The 19,475-nt window shown below is 47.3% G+C and overlaps 1 protein-coding gene and 1 long non-coding RNA gene across 2 annotated transcripts in view; both read right to left on the reverse strand.

Annotated features, from left to right (window-relative positions):
• Positions 1-748: 748 nt before the first annotated feature.
• The window catches only part of LOC105304939 (zinc finger protein 28 homolog), an 82,546-nt gene continuing 63,819 nt past the window's right edge, over positions 749-19,475 (reverse strand). Inside the window, exon 7 of the mRNA XM_023522782.1 lies at positions 749-2,872. Within this exon, the coding sequence (XP_023378550.1) occupies positions 1,783-2,872 (1,090 nt within the window). The 3' untranslated portion in view covers positions 749-1,782. The remainder of the gene's footprint in view (positions 2,873-19,475) is intronic.
• On the reverse strand, positions 10,288-15,707 carry LOC111731248. Its single transcript, XR_002777035.1, has 2 exons — positions 12,698-15,707; positions 10,288-12,595 (listed from the first exon to the last, which is right to left on the reverse strand). It is a non-coding gene; the product is annotated as an uncharacterized LOC111731248 (long non-coding RNA).

Consider the following 19,475-nt stretch of genomic DNA (forward strand, 5'->3'; position numbering starts at 1 on the left):
CAGTAGCCGTGTCGGTACAAGCAGACATGAGTGGGGAACTCTCAGCTGGTCTGGAACCCCTTTGGCCTGTGGCCAGGGTCCCTTCCTGCCTTGCTCCCACCACATGTTAAGAGGGTACAGAGGACACATGGGACAACCACAATGATGGGACTTCCAAAAGAAAATGTCACATGCAGCAAGACCTCACTTTCATGGCAAAATCCAAGCGGCCATCCGATTTTAAACCATGTTAAACCTTGGGTTAACATTTCCCATATCATCCCACTTTGCCTCTGACTGTGGTCTGGGTGGAACTGACCCCATGCCCTGCCACGGGGAGGTCTGGGGAGTCGTCCCCATTCCCTTCCACAGTTACTGCTTCAGGGACAATGGCAGAACCCAGACCCAAGCGCACGGCACGTCTGGGAAAGAGATCTATTCATGGGTGAGTCCAACAGAATGAAACTTGGGGTTTTTTGTCCATGACTGGGGGCGGACTATCCCCACCTGGATGAGACTGAGAAACTGTGCAGTCGAGAGGAACTGCTAGAAACCACCATGAAAACACGGGAGAAGACAGCTTGAGCACAAGGCTGGCACACGGAGGGAAGCTTGACAACCAGAACTATGGCGCTCATGCCATGAGCCTGGATCAAACCCACTCTGATCCCCACCCAAGTCCAGACACACGAAAACCTACCCACCTGGTCATGCGTGCCCAATCGTCTAATTTTCCTACTTGCAACACAAATGTGTTTACTGATATAAATGATTTCTTAAATGATTTATTCTTCATGTACACCCAAGCCAGGAAGCATGGGACATTTGGAAACACCAGGACATCTGTGATGAGTAGCATCAAATGTGAAAATAAAATAGGTGGTGTAAAAAGCCCCAGAGAAAGGTGACTCTGGGGGAAACTACGTGGAAATGAAGCTTCGGGTTGGCCTTAGGAAACTCACTTGGAATTATCTTTACGTTTCCATGCAAAAATAACAGAGCAGACAGCTCTGTGCTCAGATTTGCATATGTATAAATCCAGTAAGTGTTCAAACATGGATATCAAGCTTGCTGGCACCCATGCACCAGCTGGCACCTCCCCACACCAGTGTTGACACTGATTTTGACAGGACAACCGGCACCTGAATCTTTCATATCTGATGACTGTTTAAAATGACATTGGTCTCCCTTACAGTTTTAGTTAAAAAATTTAACAGACTGCTATGAGAAACTCTGGCATTCAAAGTGATTACTGTCATTTGCTAACTCTGAAAAACAAAATGTTTTTCTCCTTGTGAACGACTTGCCAAGTTCTACTGCTTATTAGGCCAAGGACTTCCAGCAGGTGTTGTGGGGTGTGGGAAAAATGGAGACCATCAAAGAATCTCACAGGTGGTGACAACCTGATCTTTGGACTAGATCCAGGCTGTGTGTGACAACGGGAGAACGTCCTCATGTTCACTTACTGAGTCCTCTCCCTTTCCTCCATTTTACTATTGAGGAAACAAAGACTCAGAAACATGAAATCCATTGTCGAAGCTCTTAGGACAATTTGGGGTCCTAGGTTCCCAGAGCCACAGAGAGTGTGACCATTTCTCCAGATGCTAGACTTGTAGTGGCTGCTTTACACTGCAGCCGTGGGGACATTCAGTAAGGAAGCCGCTGGTGTAGATGGCAGGGCTTGTCTCCAACGCCCATATTCCTGAGACCCCTCTGGCAGGGCTTCTCTTAGTACTGTCCCCCAGGGCCCCCAGTGAGAGCTTCTCGCACCGACGCACGTGCTCAGGATGCCCCGCCCCCGCCCTAGGTGTGGATCCTCAGGTGTCTCGTAAGGTTGGTGTTCCGGCTGAAGGTCTTCCCGCACTCGCTACACCTGTAAGGTTTCTCCCCCGTGTGGACCCTGCGGTGGACGGTGAGCGAGGAGTTCTTGATGAAGGCGCGCCCGCACTGGCTGCACTTGTAGGGCTTCTCGCCGGTGTGGATGCGCTGGTGCTCGATCAGGTAGGCGCTCTGGCTGAAGGCCTTGCCGCACTGGCCGCACGCATACGGGCGCTCGCCGGTGTGGCCCACCTGGTGCACCAGCAGGGACGAGCGGCCGGCGAAGTGCTTCCGGCACACGCAGCACTCGTAGGGTTTCTCACCAGTGTGGATGCGCTGGTGCTGCGTGAGCGCCGAGTTCTTGCTGAAGGCCTTGCCGCACGCGCCGCACTCGAAGGGCTTCACGCCACTGTGGAAGCGCTGGTGCTGGATCAGGTAGGCGCTCTGGCTGAAGGCCTTGCCGCATTGGCCGCACGCGTAGGGCCGCTCGCCGGTGTGGTTCCTCCGGTGCAGCGTGAGCGCCGAGCTCTTGTTGAAAGCGCGGCCGCAGTCCCCACACGCGTACGGCTTCTCGCCCGTGTGCGTCCGCCGGTGCTCCGTTAGGTGCATGTTCTGACTGAAGGCGCGCCCGCACTGGCCGCACACGTACGGCTTCTCGCCCGTGTGCGTGCGCTGGTGCACGACGAGGTGCATGTTCTGGCTGAAGGCCTTGCCGCAGTCTCCGCACGCGTACGGCCGCTCCCCGGTGTGCGTCCTTTCGTGCTGGGCCAGGGACGAGGTCTTCCGGAAGGCCTTCCCGCACTCAGTGCACGCGTAGGGCTTCTCCCCAGTGTGCGTCCGCTGGTGGACCACCAGGTTCATGCGCTGGCTGAAGGCCTTGCCGCAGTCGGCGCACGCATAGGGCTTCTCCCCGGTGTGCACACGCTGGTGGATGGTGAGGGACGAGCGCTCGATGAAGTGCTTCCCGCACACGTCGCACGCGAAGGGCTTGTACCCGCTATGGATCCGCTGGTGCTTCACCAAGGACGAGCTACGGCCGAAAGCTTTGCCGCACTGCCTGCACTCGTGGGGTTTCCTCTCCGCACAGAGTCTGGCCCCGGGACCGAGGCCCACGGCACCCGAGAAGTTCTTCCGGGACACAGAGGCCGGGAGCGTCCCCTCTCCCCCCAGCCCTTCCGACCTCAGTGGGACCAGCCCGAAACTTCGGTTGACGAATGCCTCAAAGTCAAGACACGCGGGATCTAAGTCCTGGGAGAGCTCCCTTCGCTTGGGACAGGTCCCTGCCTTCCCTTGCTGCCTCCCCACCGGATCACCCTGGGTCCCCACTCCTTCAGAGGCGGAACCCCAGACACCAGTCCTTGTGGGTCCTTCCACGACCACCCCCATGGATGGTCTGTCTTCCAAAATGGCCTCCTTTGGGTCCGATTCTTTCATGTCTGGTCTAGTCTCCAAGTCTGGGGGAGGGGGAAAGAGAAGACCAAACACACGTGGTTAATTAACAATGGTGGGAGGGAGGGACTTGGAAGACAGGGCAAGACACAGACTGAGGAGCAAGTGGCAGCCTGTCACTGGGACGGGAGGGAGAGGAGAAGCAGTGAGCAGACAAAAGTGTGGTTTCAGGAGGTGAGCAGAAGAACAAGGATGGTCACCTCCGGAGGGGGTGCAAAGGGTGGCCAGCAGCCAGGGGCTCAGAGGACAGATGCCTAAGAGGAACAACAGGAGGAAGCCGGGCTGGGAGGAGTGGATCGAAGGCTCTCACAAACCCGAGTAGCATTATTCCAAAAGGCTCCTTGCCTCTAGGGCTCATCCTGCATACCCCTGACCAGTTCTGCTTCTGGAAGCATCAATTTTAATTAGAAATGGTGAAATAACATTCATGTGGCATGTGCTGGTTGTCCTCTACCACCCCAACCGACAGCCAAGCTCCCTCCCTCTCCACCTTGCTTTGTGGGCACCCCTTGCTCCCTCTTCCACTGCCCAGTCCTGGCGGGGCCGCTATCCCTTGCAGCTAACTCCAGACCCCCTTCTCTGCACACTCATCCATCCCTGGTCACAGCTATGCGGCGGCTCCAGCCCTTTATATGAATGTCTGTTGATTCTCTCAGATTCTACGTTCTGGCTAGGGCTCGCCTGTGTTCTGGACCTACTGACTTAATCCCAAACATTTCAAGATTGGAACTCTTACACAAAAAAATCTCATAAAACGTGAAGATCGGCCACACAGAGCCCTCCCTCCTATGAGGCAACAAAAAGCAGGAGTGGAGCAATAGCTGACTCCCTCCCACATGAACCCCACAACCCTGAGTTTGAGACCGCTCCTCTAAGCCATGCCACGGGAGCCTGGACTTCAGTCTCTTCTCTACATTGACACCCTCCAAATTGAAGGCCCCAGCCCAGACTTCCTATCTGAGCTCTGCTGAGGAATATTCAAAACCCTACTGGGTGACCCTCTTGGATACTACAAACCTACCACATTTGATGTGAAACTTGTGATTTCAGAACCCCTACCCCCCACAAAAAATGATAAAGCAAGCCTCATCAGAGAGACTTAGGAAAATAAGACTCAGAAGGACCGACATTGTGTGATTGCACTTACATGAGGAACCTACAGACAGTAGGTGGGAGAGGGGAGAATAGGGAGTTATTGTTTAATGGGGACAGAATTTCAGTTTGGGACAATGAAAAGAGTTATGGAGATGGATGGTAGGGGCAATATTAATGTATTTAGCACCAGTGAACTGAACACTTAATGGTGCAAATGGAAAATTTTATGTATGTTTTACCATAGTTTTAAAAAAAAATTAATTTTAATTAAAAGATTCAGCAGTCATCCTCAATTCACCCCTTCCCTCCCACAGTCCAGCCTATTAAGGAGTGCCACTAGATATGCAAAACAGCTCAAACTGGACCAAATTTCTGCATCACCACTGTGGACCATCCGGCCAGACACCCTGACCATAACAGCCTCCCCTGACTCCTTGACAATGCACCTCAATTCCAATCTTCTTAAGAGTCACACCAAAACCACTAGGGGCTTCTCAGTTCTCAGTGCCCTGGAGCTAAGAGCCAGTGACTTCCTGGGCCTGTGGGCCCTCAGGACTGAGCCAGGCCCACCTCTGCTGATCCCGTTCTGCCATCCTCTCCACTCACACTTTGGTTTTCTTTGGTCCCCTTGTCCATGCCAAGTTCTCCCTGCCCCAGGGCCTTCACATCTGCTGTCCTATAACTCCTCATGGGTGCTCCTCCTTCAGGCCTCAGGTAGCGTTGATCCCTTACTGGGGGAAGGAGGGTCTCTCCTGCTCGTCTCTCGCCTGCTTCCTTGTGAGCACTCATGGTATTCATCTTGGATCTGTTTATTACCAGCCCCCCAGTGGAGAGTGAACTCCCTGAAGCAAGGGAGTTGCTGGTCCCCTGTCCTACAGCAGTGCTTGGCACACAGAGGGCGCCCAGTAAGTGTTCACGGAACAGCTACCGTGTGCCCGGCATGGAGTGAAGTGGCCTACATGAATCATTCCATGCAACCCTGACCACCACATGTGCTGTTAAGATTACATTCATTTTACAGCTGGGAAACTGAGGCTTTGAGAATGAAGTCACACCCTCAAGGTCACACAGCATACTCGATCAAGCGGTCTGATCCTGAGTCACTATTTAGCCATGCGCCACTGTCCCATTCCAGAGGGAAACCCCGCAGACTCTGAGTTGGGCATAGCAGGTGGCAGTCACTGGGGAGGGAAGCTCTTCACAGAGCTGCTGAGGTCACCAAGGTATTCCCTGGAGTTTTCAGATCACCAATCAGAATATGCATATATGAAAACTATGTGGAGTTGGGGGCGGAAAACCACCTGAAAGGATTTGAAAACAGTCCCTGGAGCTGATGCAGGGCTGGGAATAGTGCCTTCTCACACCGGCCAGCCAGGTAACTCATGGGTGCTCACACCGGGTAACTGATGGGGCATTGGGCACAACACCCAGAGGGTCTTGTGGAGAGTAAGTCATTCTAGACTGAGTGCAAGTTAAAGGCAAAACCTGAAAGCAGATCAAGTGGCATGGTTGCTGTCAAGACAGACAAATAGATGGATGAACAGAATCGAGTCCAGGATCAGACCCATGCAAATGCGGATAACTAATTTTTGACAAAAGTGCAAAGGCAATTCAGTGGAGAAAATTCGGGGAAAATTTTTCAGTGGAAAAACTCATTCTTTTCAAAAAATGGCAGTGGAACAAATGGACACCCATTTGACGAAAAAAGTGAACTTAAATGAACATCATGCATCATTACAAAAATTAACTCTAAAGGGATCATAGAACAAAAGTATAAAACCTAAAATGATACAACTTACAGAAGAAAACCTTTGTTGCCTCGAGATAGGCAAAGATTTCTTAGATATGACACCCAAAGCACAACCCCCTCCACCAAATAGTTGATAAATTCGACTTGATCAAATTAAAAACTTCCACTCTTCAATAAATGGTGCTGGGCACCTGGATATCCACACTCAAGAGTGACATAGCCCCCCTTTTTACATCATTTACAGAAAAAAAAAACCCCTCAAAATGCACCAAAGACTTAAAGGACGGGCTAAAACTTTAAACTCTTAGAAGAAAACACAGGAGTAATTTCATGGGTTAGGCAACGGTTTCTCAGATATGACACCAAAAGCACAAACAACTACAACAAATAAATCGGACCCCATCACAATTAAAAATGTTTGTGTTTCAAATGATGCTGTCAAGAAAAAGACTACCCACAGAGAATAGTTGCAAAACACATATCTGATAAACGTCTTAGATCTAGAAGTTAAAAAAAAAAGACTACATAAAGAACTTCCAAAACTCAATAATAAGGTAACAAAAAAAAACTAAAAAAATAGGCAAAACGAACAGATATTTCACCAAAGAGAATATACAGATCGCAAATAAACACATGAAAAGATTCTCAATATGAAATGAAAACTGCAAGGTGACAAGACTGCACACTGACAAGAATGGCTAAAATAAGAAAGAAGGCATGTATTCAGTTCTGACAAGCACACTGAACAACTGGGATGCCCTGTGCACCACTAGTAGAAATGTTAAATGGGACAACCACTTTGGAAAAAAGTTTGGCAATTTCTTAAAAAGTTAAATAAACACCTACTATGTGACCCAACCACTGTACTTCCCAATGTTTACCCAAGAGAAAGAAAAGCATATGTCTACAGAAAAACTTGAACGTGCACGTTCACGGCAACTTTATTTGTATCAGTCTAGAACTGTTCATCAACAATTGAAGGCATAAACAAATTGTGGTCTACCCATGGAGTAGAATATTACTTGGCAATGAAAAAGAAGTGAACTACTGATACATGACAACATGAGTGAACCTCAGAAAAATGATGCTGAGTGTAAGTCATATGATTCCATGTATATAAAATTCTAGAACATGCAAACTAAATGACAGTGACATAAAGTGACCAGGGGTTCCCTGGGGATGGACTGTGGGTGTGGGAGCAGGGAGGGAGATGTTACAAAGGGACATGTTCTGGGCTAATGGACGTGTTCGTTATCTGGATCACATGGTAGTTTCCCGGGTGTACACAGATATCAAAATGCATCAAATTGTTCGCTTTGACTATGTGCAGTTAATTGTAGGCCAATTATACCTTCACAAAAGCTGTTAAAAAAAAATGAGACCATACTCTAGTTTGAAAGTGAAGTGTTTTTACTGAACAGTATTATCCAGGGACCTCTTTCCATGTCAGCACCTAAAAAGAGTGTGCATCTCTGAAGAGCTGCACAGTTTCCATTGTATTGATACATCTTAAGATGGTCTGTCAGTATTACAGAGGTGGGCATCTAGGTCGTTTCTCTTTATTTTTCATCCCATGAAAATCTTTGCACACTTATAGGAAGATTTCTAAAGGATAAATCCTCAAAATGCAATCCTTCAAAATTTGGTTGATAATGCCAAACTGTCTTCCAAAAGAGTTGCCCCACCTTTATACTCCTAAAATGAAAGTCCCTTCTCTACACCCTCATAATATAGGCTATTATTATTATTTTCATCTCTGTACCTAATGGATAAGAACTGTATTTCTTTGCCTCAATTTGTATTTCTTTGAATATTAGTAAGGATTCAAAATCTTTTATAAAGTGGAACTCTGTGTATTTCTACATCTATGAATTGCCAGCTCATAAGTTCGGTCCATCATTCCATTTTTTTCTTATTTATTCCTAGGAGTTCTTTACATAATTATAATCCTTTGACTATTATACATGAGGTAATGCTGTTCCCCATTTCATCACCTATCAACTTTATATTTAGCTTTGAGTAATTTAAACTTTCTACGTAGTCAGACCTGTCAGTCTTTTTTCTTGTTTCTCTGTAGTCCTCAAGGGACAGGCCTATGGTGAGTAGTTCAGTGAAGCTGCGCCCTTACCCAGTGACACCAGGTTCCTGTAGGTCTCCAGCATGACATCTCTGTATAGGGCCTTCTGGGCAGGCTCCAGCTGCTGCCACTCCTCCTGGGTGAAGTCCACAGTTACGTCCCTGAACGTCACTGACTCCTGTAAGAGGAAACCCATAACCATTCACTGCAGGGCCCTCCTCACAGAAGAGCCGAGAGGGTTAAGGGAGGCAGACAGGATGTATCTGATGTGACTCAACAAGGTGCAGAGTTCTGAGGGGCCTGATCACTTACAGTGTCCTCAGTACCTAAGCATACCGGAACAGTATTCTGACAGGAATAAAGCAAATATGGGACTGTTTAGAGCGGAAACTCACAGAGTTGAGAAATGGGGAAGGGACCAAAGGCAAAAATGATCACAACCCAGTGAAGTGACACATGCATTAGGAGTCCAACAAAGGTCGGCTGGGTTCTCAATGGAATCCAGTAATTCAACAAACTTTCCTGAACCCCCATTAAGCTGCAGGCACTGAGCTAGCTGTTTCAAAGGTTCTAGAACTAGCTCCTCACAGGAGAGCAGATGGAAACACACACAACTGACCCGTGATCTGTATGTGAAAGTGTGAACAGAATTCTCCAGGTGCCTGAGCAATGGCAACCTCGGGGATACCCAGGAAAACTGGAAATGTGGCACCGGGTGTAGTCTGCAGGGAGAATTTGTGCTTGGGTCCTTGGGGGCACATTCTGGGTGGGGGGAGTTTGGGTCAAGACCTGAGATTTCTATGGCTGACCACTGGGCAAGGGAGAGAAGTTCATGTGGTAGAAACGGGAGTGCCTTCCTGGCCTGTACCATAAACCTAGTGCCATAAATCACGTTGATAAAATCAATGTGGCCTAGCAACATGGCAGCCAATGATGTGATGATGACGGTGACGACATTGTTGGTCACAGCAGTAACAACTACCACTCACCACACAGTTGCTCTGTGCCAGGTACTATTCTAAGAGGTTATTATGGATTGAACTATGTCCTCCTCCTAATTCCTTTGTTGAAATCCTAATCACCAGCACCTCAGGGTAGGACTTTGGAAACGGGGTCATTGTGGATATGGTTAAGATGAGGTCATACTGGAGAAGGGCATGCCCCTAATGCAATATGACTGATGTCCTTATAAAAAAAGGACAGAGACGTGCATGCAGGGAGAATGCCATGTGAAGAATGGAGTTATGCTACCACAAGCCAAGGAACCACCAGAAGCTGGGAGAGAGGCTGGGAACATATCCTTCCCTGGCATCTTCAGGGGGAGCGTGACCCTGCTGACACCTTGATCTCCGATTTCCACCCTCCAGAGTTGTGGGACAATAGATTTCTGTTGTGTAAGTCACCTAATGTGTGGCTCTTTGTTATGGCAGCCTGAACAGAATGATGCATCCATTGTGGACCCTGAACCATGGCCTACCCTAAGAGGAAGCCTCACTTGCTGCCAGTCTGTCTGTGGTCCTATGGGCCTGCTGGGGGCTCTAGGCTTGTACTGGCCTCCTCTGCCTCGTGGGCCACCACCACGTAGTGAGGGAGTTACAGGCAGAGGTTACGAGTCTGGGCTCAGAAGTCTGGCAGCCCATGACAACATCCTGGTTCTGCCCCCGCTCGGCTGTGTTTCCTTAAACTCCTCTGTCTTAACCCTTCTGAGCCTGTTTGTTCAATGGACTTCACAGAACAGCATCTCCCACCATAGCTGTTACGGGGATTAAAAGAGGTTCTGCATACAAGATTCCAGCACTGTGCGGTGTGGCTAGAGTAAGTGCTCAATACATGTCAACTATTGCTATTATCATTTGATTAATTTGACATTTCATGTATATCATATTATTAGTAGTACTTACTATATTATGTCATTATTATATGAGTCTTTGGCCCATCCATCCTTTGGTTAGTTCAGTTAATGATTTCTCTTTGTTTAAACCACTTCACTGAGGTATGATTGGTATAAAAAAAGGTACATCTATTTAACATACGCAACTTAGTAAGTTTGAAAATAAGTACACACCTTTGAAACCGTCACCACAGTCGTGGCCATAAACTCATCCATCATCTCCCAAAGTTTCCATGTGACTCCTTTATTTTGTTTTAATTTTTAAATGCAATTCCTTCTGAAAGTTCTCGCTAAGTATGTCTCACCTCAATGAATTCACTCAATGAAATATTTACTGTACAGGCTCCATGTATTGAGCCCGGGCTGGCATAGGAATTTACTGAAAAGAAAACAGACGGTCCTAGAAGTCTTAGAGCCCATGCCGTATAGCAAGGATGTGAAGGCAGACACAGAAGCTGCCCTCCTCTTCACCTCAGCGAGCAGACCCTCTCTGAGTTCTTTGTGTGCACGTGTCTGAGGCTACTCACTCTAGGGCTTCATCTATTTTGGTTTCCTGTCTAATGACACAAACCATTTCACCACAAGGAAAACTTCACCCGCTTCCAAAGAGCTGAAGTCAGAGAGGCTCCATTAAAAAAAAAAAAAATCAGAATGTAATTATACTAAGAAAAAAATGAAAACAAACTTAAGCCCCAAATCTCAACCACATTGAAATGACAACAATGGACAAATCCTTCTAAGTAATGTTGGCGAAAGAAGAAATCAAGGTGACAATCAAAGACAGGTTAAAAATGAAGACATCAGGGTGCAGCCAAGTTGGAAAACAGTCCGATTGTTCCTTAAATGGTTAAACAGAAAGTTAACAAAGGACTCAGCAATTCCACTCCTACACCCAAGAGAAATGAGACACAAGCTCAAACAAAGCACTTGTATGCTCCTGTTCACAGCAGCATCACCAATAATAACCAAGAAGTGGAATTAGCCCAAATGTCCACCACCTGATGAATGAATAAATAATATATACTCTACCCATACGATGGAATACTATTCAGCTATGAAAACGAAGCACAGACACATTACACCATATGTGAACATCAAAAACATGATGCTCCATGAAAGAAGCCACATGTAAAAGACCACATAGTGTATGATTCCACTTATACAAAATGTCCAGAATAGGCCAATCCAGAGACAAAAAGTAAATTAGTGGTTGCCGGGGGCTACGAGTTGATGAGGGGAAGTGAGAGTGAGTGGTGATGGATACACGGTTCCTTCTTGGGGTGATGAAAATATTCTAGAATTGACTGTGGTGATGGCTGCACAATTCTGTGACTATACCAAAAAAGCAATGAATTGTATTTTGTGATATGTGGGGTGTATCTCGATAAAGGTGTTAATGGGAACACAACAAACCAAAACTCACGGGTAAGTGAACTGACATATTTGTACAGCAAGACAAATTCCAGGTGGAGACAAAAGTCTCAAAAGTTCTCTGTTAACACCCAAATGATAAATGAAAAAAGATATATAGGTGATGTGCGACCTTTGGATGGACATCCCTTTTACATCTTCAAGACACCAGAAATGGAGAGATGATAGATTAGATTTTTAAAATATGCAATGCTTTTATACTTATGAAAAAGAAAATAAATTAAGAAATAAAAAGCAAACCAGGAAGAATATTTGCCACAAATATATATACACACATACACACACATACACATTCTTTAAAAACTTCCAGAATATTAAGATTCCTGTAGAACGGCAAAGCACAGGATAATTTACCTGCCCACAGAAATGGCTAAGAAACATTTCCTTAAAATCGAAACTCACTAATAATACAAATGATGCTACTCAGAGATCACATGATACCAGTTGTCACCTACCCTGCTCCAGGTTTATACCATTTGTCATTTATATCCAGTGAGCAGAATAAATACCTGACAATGGCTGACATAAACCAATGGCAGCCTCTCCTGCATCCTGGTGGGAGTATAAAGTGCCCAAACCAAAGGAGAGAGAACTATGAAGCTTTATGAAAGGCCTTAAAAATACTCACCCCAACCTACCTCTGCAAGGAACCACTCTTGAATAAATCATACAAAATTTATGCCTGTGTAATTTTTTAATTATGAAATAGTTCTTGCATAAAAGAAAGTTTAGAGAAAAATACCACAAATAGCCATATCCATACCACCCTTTGAAATACCATAAAACATCATGGCGAGAGCTGGGGACATACACGTGCCCCTACCTACAAGTGTCCTTCTCCCCATTCCCGAACATTAGTGCTATCTGCCCACTTTTGAAAGTCATGTGTCCAGCACTGTATTGTCTGGGCCCCTCTACAGGGTCCTTTTTCACACTTGATGTTACATGTTTAAGCCACCACTTCCCAGGTGAGCCCACCAGTGTCTCCAGGACAGGTCACTCCTGAGTTGTCCTGTCCTCTGTTGACTGAAGCCAGTGTCAAGGCACTACCATTCCTCCTCAGGGTGGACACAGCTCCCAGGAGACTTGGCCAGGGCCCTTGATCCTGTGGGGGGCTCAGGTGAGCGTAAGGTCATCCCTGGACAAAAAGCCCCACTCTTTGGGCCTGAGCCTCAGGAAGGGAATGTGAGAAGATGACATGACTCACCAGTGCCTCATCAGTCAGCGGCTGGGTGGCCATCCCTTCACTGCCCACAGTGACCAGTGAGCGGGGGACAGGCAGCCTGTGGGGTGGGGAGAGAAAAAGGGAGGCACAGTGAGAGAGCAGGTCTAGGCCTGCCTCACAATGCAGACAGGACAGACGGACACGCAGACACATTAATAGCGAATACGTAAGGGGCCTATCAGATGCAAGGCACTTAACAAACGCCTCTCATTGTTCCTCCTAACACCCCTACAAGGTACTATTTCTACCCACCCCATTTCATAGATGAGGAAACGAAGGCCCAAAGAGATAAGCCACTCATCTAAGATTACAGAGCTGGGATTGGAGATGGGCTGAGAACATCCCGGTCCACAAGCTTATTGTCCCCCAAATGCATGCCCAGACTCCCACACACCAATACACCCCCAACACGCACACACATTGCCAGTACCACAAGCTGGAGGGAACAACAGGGCCCTGTGCCTCTCCCTGGGTCTGAGGGCTGGCCCAAGGCCCCACAATGCCCCAACGCCACCCCCACCCTTCTGGGGCTCCCCCAGATCTCATGGAGTTACTGAAAGTTTCAACTAATTGATACTCATGAGGAGCTTGGGGGTTGTGCAGCACACTGTAAGAACTAATATAGATTAGCTGTTATTTACTATTACTGTTGTTAGTTGAGTATGTTCCAATGAGTGGGATGCAGTTGCCCGGGGGGTACCTTCAGGGGCAGAACTGAGATGATCATTTTGGATTGTGTCTCTAGCACCTAGGACAATATCTGGCACATGGAAGGCAACCACACATTGAAAAAAAAAAAGTTATGAATAAATGAGCCAACTTCTAGCACAGGCAAAGATGCAAGGAAACAGGCCTCCCACACACAGCTGAAGGAACAAAAGCCCCTCAACCTTTCTGGAGAATGAGCTGGAAAGTGGACTAACCCATAACCCAGCAACCCTGGTCCTGGGACTCCGCCTAAAAGCTCCATGTGAAAAGTTACACGTGGACAAAAGATGTTTATTGTAGCACTCACTGTTCCTAGAGGCAAAGCACAGACCAACCAACCAACCAACAGAAAAGCCCTGGAGACAAAATCTAGCCATCAGTAAAGGAAGGGTCAGACAAATGGCAAGGCATCGTTTGAAATACCAGGTTGCCCTAGGAAGTAGGAGTTAGTTCCTAACCTGTGGACATATCTGTGATGTCATTAAATGAGGAAAGCAAGTTCCATGGTTTTCTACATAACTTTAACCCCTCTGTGTGAAAACAACCAACACTCCTGGGTGCCTGTGCTTCTGGGCAGTGTTTCCAAGCCTGGGGAAGGCTGTGGAATGATGGATAGTAACTGGTGTCACGAGGGGAGAGGAAATGCGAAAGGGGGTATCATTAGTTTTTTTCCCCTTGTATTCCTTTGTGTCCCTGGGTGCAGTGACTTCATATTACTGTCATAATTTATTAAGCAGAATTTAATTTTAAAAATATATATCTTTTGGACTATCAGTCTCTGACAGTCAACAACACCCATTCCTTTTGCTGGATGTGGAAGTGACCAGAGCCCATTTACCCAGGAGGCACCCTGGGCCCAGAGCCCCTGATACCTGGAGTGGCCCATGAAAATGTCTTCATTTCTTTTAAAAATAAAAGAAAAAAAGACTCTAATCCAGCTTGGATTATCTTTGTCCTTATATTAATGCAATCACTATAATTTTTATTTATTTATTTTTTTTTGGAGAAAAGAGGCATGAAGGCACAGTGGCCCTGGAAGTGACATGTGCATGAGGCTGGTGACCACTGAACCCAGTGTGGCCTGAGATCTGTGTTGCCACAAAGCCAGGAGATCCCTCATTCCTCCTCTTCCCCAATCCAGGCTTTCTGTCATTTCCTTCCTTCCATTGTTTCTACAGGGAAATTCCCACAGGGAAAAATCCTACAACTTTTTCTCAGAGGAGAGAAAGGAAACAAGAATATCCCATCTGTCAGATAGTTAAGTGCAGGGGCTCTGGAACCTGGTTGCCTCGGTTTCCCCATCTGTAAAATGGGGATGTTGAGGGTCCCTATCTCAGAGTTACTGGGAGGTCTGTAAACAAGACTTGGGAGAGTGCCAGGAACAGCACTCTGAGCACCCAACACAAATTCCTTTAACAAATCAACCCCATTCTCCTTCCCTTGAGATGGTCCAGTGGGAAGCCCCATATCCTGTCACCAGACAAGGCTCTGAGGGGCAGGAAGGAGCTGGGGAATGTGGGAACAAGAAGGCAGGTGCTCTGCCAGGCCCACCCGTCCCGGCATGCAGTCTTTCACACATGCTTTTGGGAGGGCACACCCAGATGCACCCACACACTTAATCTGCCCCGACAGTCACACACAAACACTCAGCAACGCCCAGAGACACAGATACAGGTGGGCACATAAAGACACAGACAGGAGAAACACTCCCCACTCTCACAGACATACTCATACCCAGAGACACAGATACAGAGGGAAAGACGAGACACGGGTAGACACCCAATGGCACCCTCAGACTGAGACACCATGGACAGAAATAAAGGCAGACACACACAGACATGGACACAGGCGGTCACTCAGAGACCTCCCCCACAGAGACAGGTAAAGGCTAGACAGCGGTGGATGCTGGCCACAGAGACCCCGAAAGAGACCAAGACAGGTAGCGCGCGCACACACACACACACACACACACACACACATGTGCACAGGCAAGGACACAGGAGGCCATACATAGTGTGACACACACAGACATACTCAGCCCCTAGTTTCAGCCTAATACATACAGTCACCAGCACACAGGTCCACCTTCGACCTCACCCAGTCATATGAGGTCATCACAGCTCTCTTCTCCTGGTCCTTAAACCCTTTCCTGGGCCGCACGCCCTCCCCTCAGTCTGGCCCTCACCTGGGCCCCACACTCCCCTCAGCCCCCACGCCACTCAGCATACACGTCCTCCCCTCAGCCCTCACGCCTCTCAGCCCCCACGCCACCCCCCAGCCGGCACACTCCCCTAGCCCACACGCTCCCCATCAGCCCGCACGCCCCACCTCATCCCGCCCCTCCCCCTTTCTTCCCGCCTGCCCGCCTGCAGCGGGTCTCACCACCCGGCTCTGTCAGGACAATGACCCGCGCCCGCTAGGCCCGCCCCGCCGCGCTGCGCCCGCGCGCCTGGGCCGACTACACTTCCCAGAAGCCCGAGCGCCGCCTCCTCCCCGCCGAGCGGAGCGGAAAGGACCGGAACCCGAGACCCGACCGCGCGCCTCCATCTCTCAGAGGGCTTCGCGGCACCCCAGCCAAGGGGTGGGGTTTCTGGGAGATTGACGGGAAGGGCGTATAGAGGAGTCGGGAAGACGGCGGGGGAAGAGCCAGAGGTAGGAACGAGCTGGAGGATGACGAGGGATAGACAGATCGGGGATTGGGGACAGAGGAGAGGGACGCGGAGGGACGGGGAGGAGGGGAAGGGGAAGGATAGGGAGAGAGGAAGGATGGAAGAGGGAGGAGAGGGAAGGGGGGATAGGAAGATGAGAGGGGTAGGAGGGATGAGAAGGGAAGATGGAAGTACCCCATGAGAAGAGGTGAGAGAAGGAATAGTGAGGGAGGGTGAGAGGAGGAAGGGAGCGGGAAGAAACAAGGACAAATGGGCAGAGGGATGAGGAGGAGAGAACTGTAAGAGGAAAAGGGCAGGAGGAGGAGCAAAAAGAGTAGAAGTAGGCTGGGCTGGGAGGAGGGGAGGGAGGAGAGAAATAAAGGGTGGGAGGAGGGAGAATTCCAGAAAAGGAGGGGGCGTGTGTGGAGGTGGAGAGAAGCTATAGCGCATCTCCAGATATTCTGCAGCCCAGCCAAGGAGTCCTGGGCGACTTTCTTGAACCTGATAATCATACTGATTTTTAGAAAATTGGTAAAGCATAAAGAAGCAAAGAAGCAAATGATCATAATAAGAAAAAAAGTATAAACTTCGTATAATGAGTCGCCTGTGTGTCTGCTCCTGTTCTTGGCATTTTATGATTTATGAACTCCTTTAATTCTCACAACCAAGCTACCTTCCAGATGAGGAAAGTGGTGGAGGCCAGAGCGGTCAAAGGAACTGGGGCCCTCTTACACCATAAACCACAAAGCCAAGTACAGAAGCATTTGCTGAATGTATTAGTGACCGCAAAAATGCAAAGCATAGCTCTCCTTAGGTGGTGATTAATGATTGTTTAGTTAAGTATTTTATTTTGAGATGAAGAGATTCACAGGCAATTCTAACAATACTGAAACCATAGAGAGATCCCACATGCTCAATATTGAATTCCCTCAACAATGAAATCTTGCAATACCACAAATAGGATATTAATAATGATACTGTCAAGATACAGAACACGTCCATCACCACGAGGATGCTTCATGCAGCACCCCCTTTCCTAGCCACACCCACTTGCCTCCAGACCCCAACCTTCTTTAGTTCCTGACTATCACCAACTCATTCTCCATATCTATAATTTTAAAACCATTACATAATAGGCATTTTATTTATTCAACATAATTCTCTGGAAATGTATCCAAGATGTTACTGTATGTAGTTCATAATTATATTGTTAAGGGCTATTCCATGGTATCAATGCACAATTTGGGTACCACATCTCGAATGTTTCCAGCTTAGGGCTATTCCAGGTTTCCTTTTTATTGTGATAAGAACACTTAATATGAGATCTACCCTCCTAACAAAATTTTAAGTGTACAATACAGTATTGTTAACTACAGGCACAGTGTTGTATAGGAGATTTCTAGAACTTACTTATCTTACATAACTAAAACTTTTTACCCCTTGAACAATAACTCTCCACATTTGCCTTCTAGGGGCCCTTCTGAGTGCCAGAGATGCCCAGATGGGGGCCAAGGGGACATCTAAGGCAAAGAGAGGACCTACTGTCAGAATTACCCATATGGGTGCTCAGTGTATGTCCCAGATATGGAATTGGTTTGGGGGAAGATACAAAGAATGGAGTGTGGGCCCTCGGTGAGCTGGGCTGGTGTCACCTCCCCGAGACCCCCCACCTCCTAATACCATTCTCTTAGGGATTAGGTTTTAGCATATGATTCTGGGGTGGGTGACACATCCAGTCTATAGCACTGTCCCTGTGGGGAAGGGGGAGCTGTGGCCCCAGGGCCTCACCCTGCTCAGGGAGCTGGCTTCCTTTTCTGTCACCTGCAACCCCATCGGGATCTTCTATACCATATGAGCAGACCTGTCCCCTTCCCAGGGCTGTTTCCAACCTTCCAAACCTCAGAGCAGGGGCCTGTGTTCCTGAACCCAGCAACTACTCTCCCCTCTGATTTAACCATCATGTGACCTCTCCAGAGGCAGAGCCTCTGCAAGGGCATAGTCGGGGGAGGGGAGCAAGCTGAGCCTCCCCTCATACCCTCAGGGCCAAGAGCCCAGAGTGAGCTAGTATCCAACTTTTATATGCAGTTCTTTTTTCTTCTTTTTTAAAAATTTAGATTCTGATAATTTTTTTTCTCTTGTTACTTTCTGGAGGTCTGGAACAATTAGCAACTTTTTGTGCATTTAGCTATTTACAAAATATTCATGCATTTTAAAAGATTACTTCATCACTTCATCTTGAGTCTTGTTCTCAAAACCCTTGTTCTTCCTGACCCACTTATCAAAGCAAGATTTTCAGGATATCTAAATTTTTGTTTTCCAAAGAAGAAAATATTCTGACAGCTGATTTTAAAAAATGGTTTCAACTGATGAGTTTATATAATTGATTTTTATGGACCCCCCCCCTCCAAGAAAACCTTACCTGTTTCATGTTTTCAAAACAATGTGTTCTAAACCATATTCATAACTTCTAGCGGCACGAATAGCAGTCCACAGATGACAACCTATTGCTCTTATGAGGAGTGTTCCAGAACATTCCATGAGGTACATGCACTCTAAGTTCCAGGCTCCTTGGATAAAGGGAACACAAACACTTCATGTGAAGGCCACATCTGGAGTGGATGATGGGAGTGTTTCCTGCTGTGATGTAGAAATGTTTATTCCCTTAACTTGTCACATGGCTCCAGTGTTACCTCCAGACCAACTTCCTGTAAAGGTCAGCCCTTCTGTGGTAAATTGCCAAAAACATTTCTCAGTTGCCACAACTTCTCTCAGTGGCTTTGGTGTGTCTTCCCCTTCTTATGAGAACATCAGTCCTATCAGATTAAGGTCCAATCTATACTACCTCATTTAACCTTCATTTTCTCCTTAAAGATTCCATTTCCAAATACAGTCACATTGGAATTTATGGCTTCAACACATAAATTTGGAATGGGGGAGTAATAAAATTCAGTCCATAACCACTCTACAAAAAAACATGGAATTTAACCAGCATCCTATTTTATCAGCCACCCATAAAAGGAGTCTCTCTACTGGGTTTTTAGCAATCTTAACCTTCTGACTTCAAACAGCCTAAGACATCCTTCAGCAATATCATACACAGACTCTTATTTGAAAGTTTTTGCCTTGATGCTAGAAGTTCATGATCTGAATTTTAAATTACACAAAGCAGTTAGACACCAGCACTGTATACACTCTTTGGACTTAGTATGCCTCTTTCTCTTAAAACTGTCATTATTCAGGACCCTAGACCTCTCCTCCTCTCAGTGACTCCAAATAATAATTCACTTGTGTGTTTGCCCAGGACATGTGAGCTATCACTTCTCTAGGCTAGAAAAGAAACAGGGGTCTTACTTGCCCCATCTCACCCCAAAACCAATCCCCAAACACTTCAGATTTCCCCAAGA

This window comes from Pteropus vampyrus, unplaced genomic scaffold (assembly GCF_000151845.1).
Source record: "Pteropus vampyrus isolate Shadow unplaced genomic scaffold, Pvam_2.0 Scaffold357, whole genome shotgun sequence".
In the NCBI taxonomy this organism is placed as follows: Eukaryota; Metazoa; Chordata; class Mammalia; order Chiroptera; family Pteropodidae; genus Pteropus; species Pteropus vampyrus.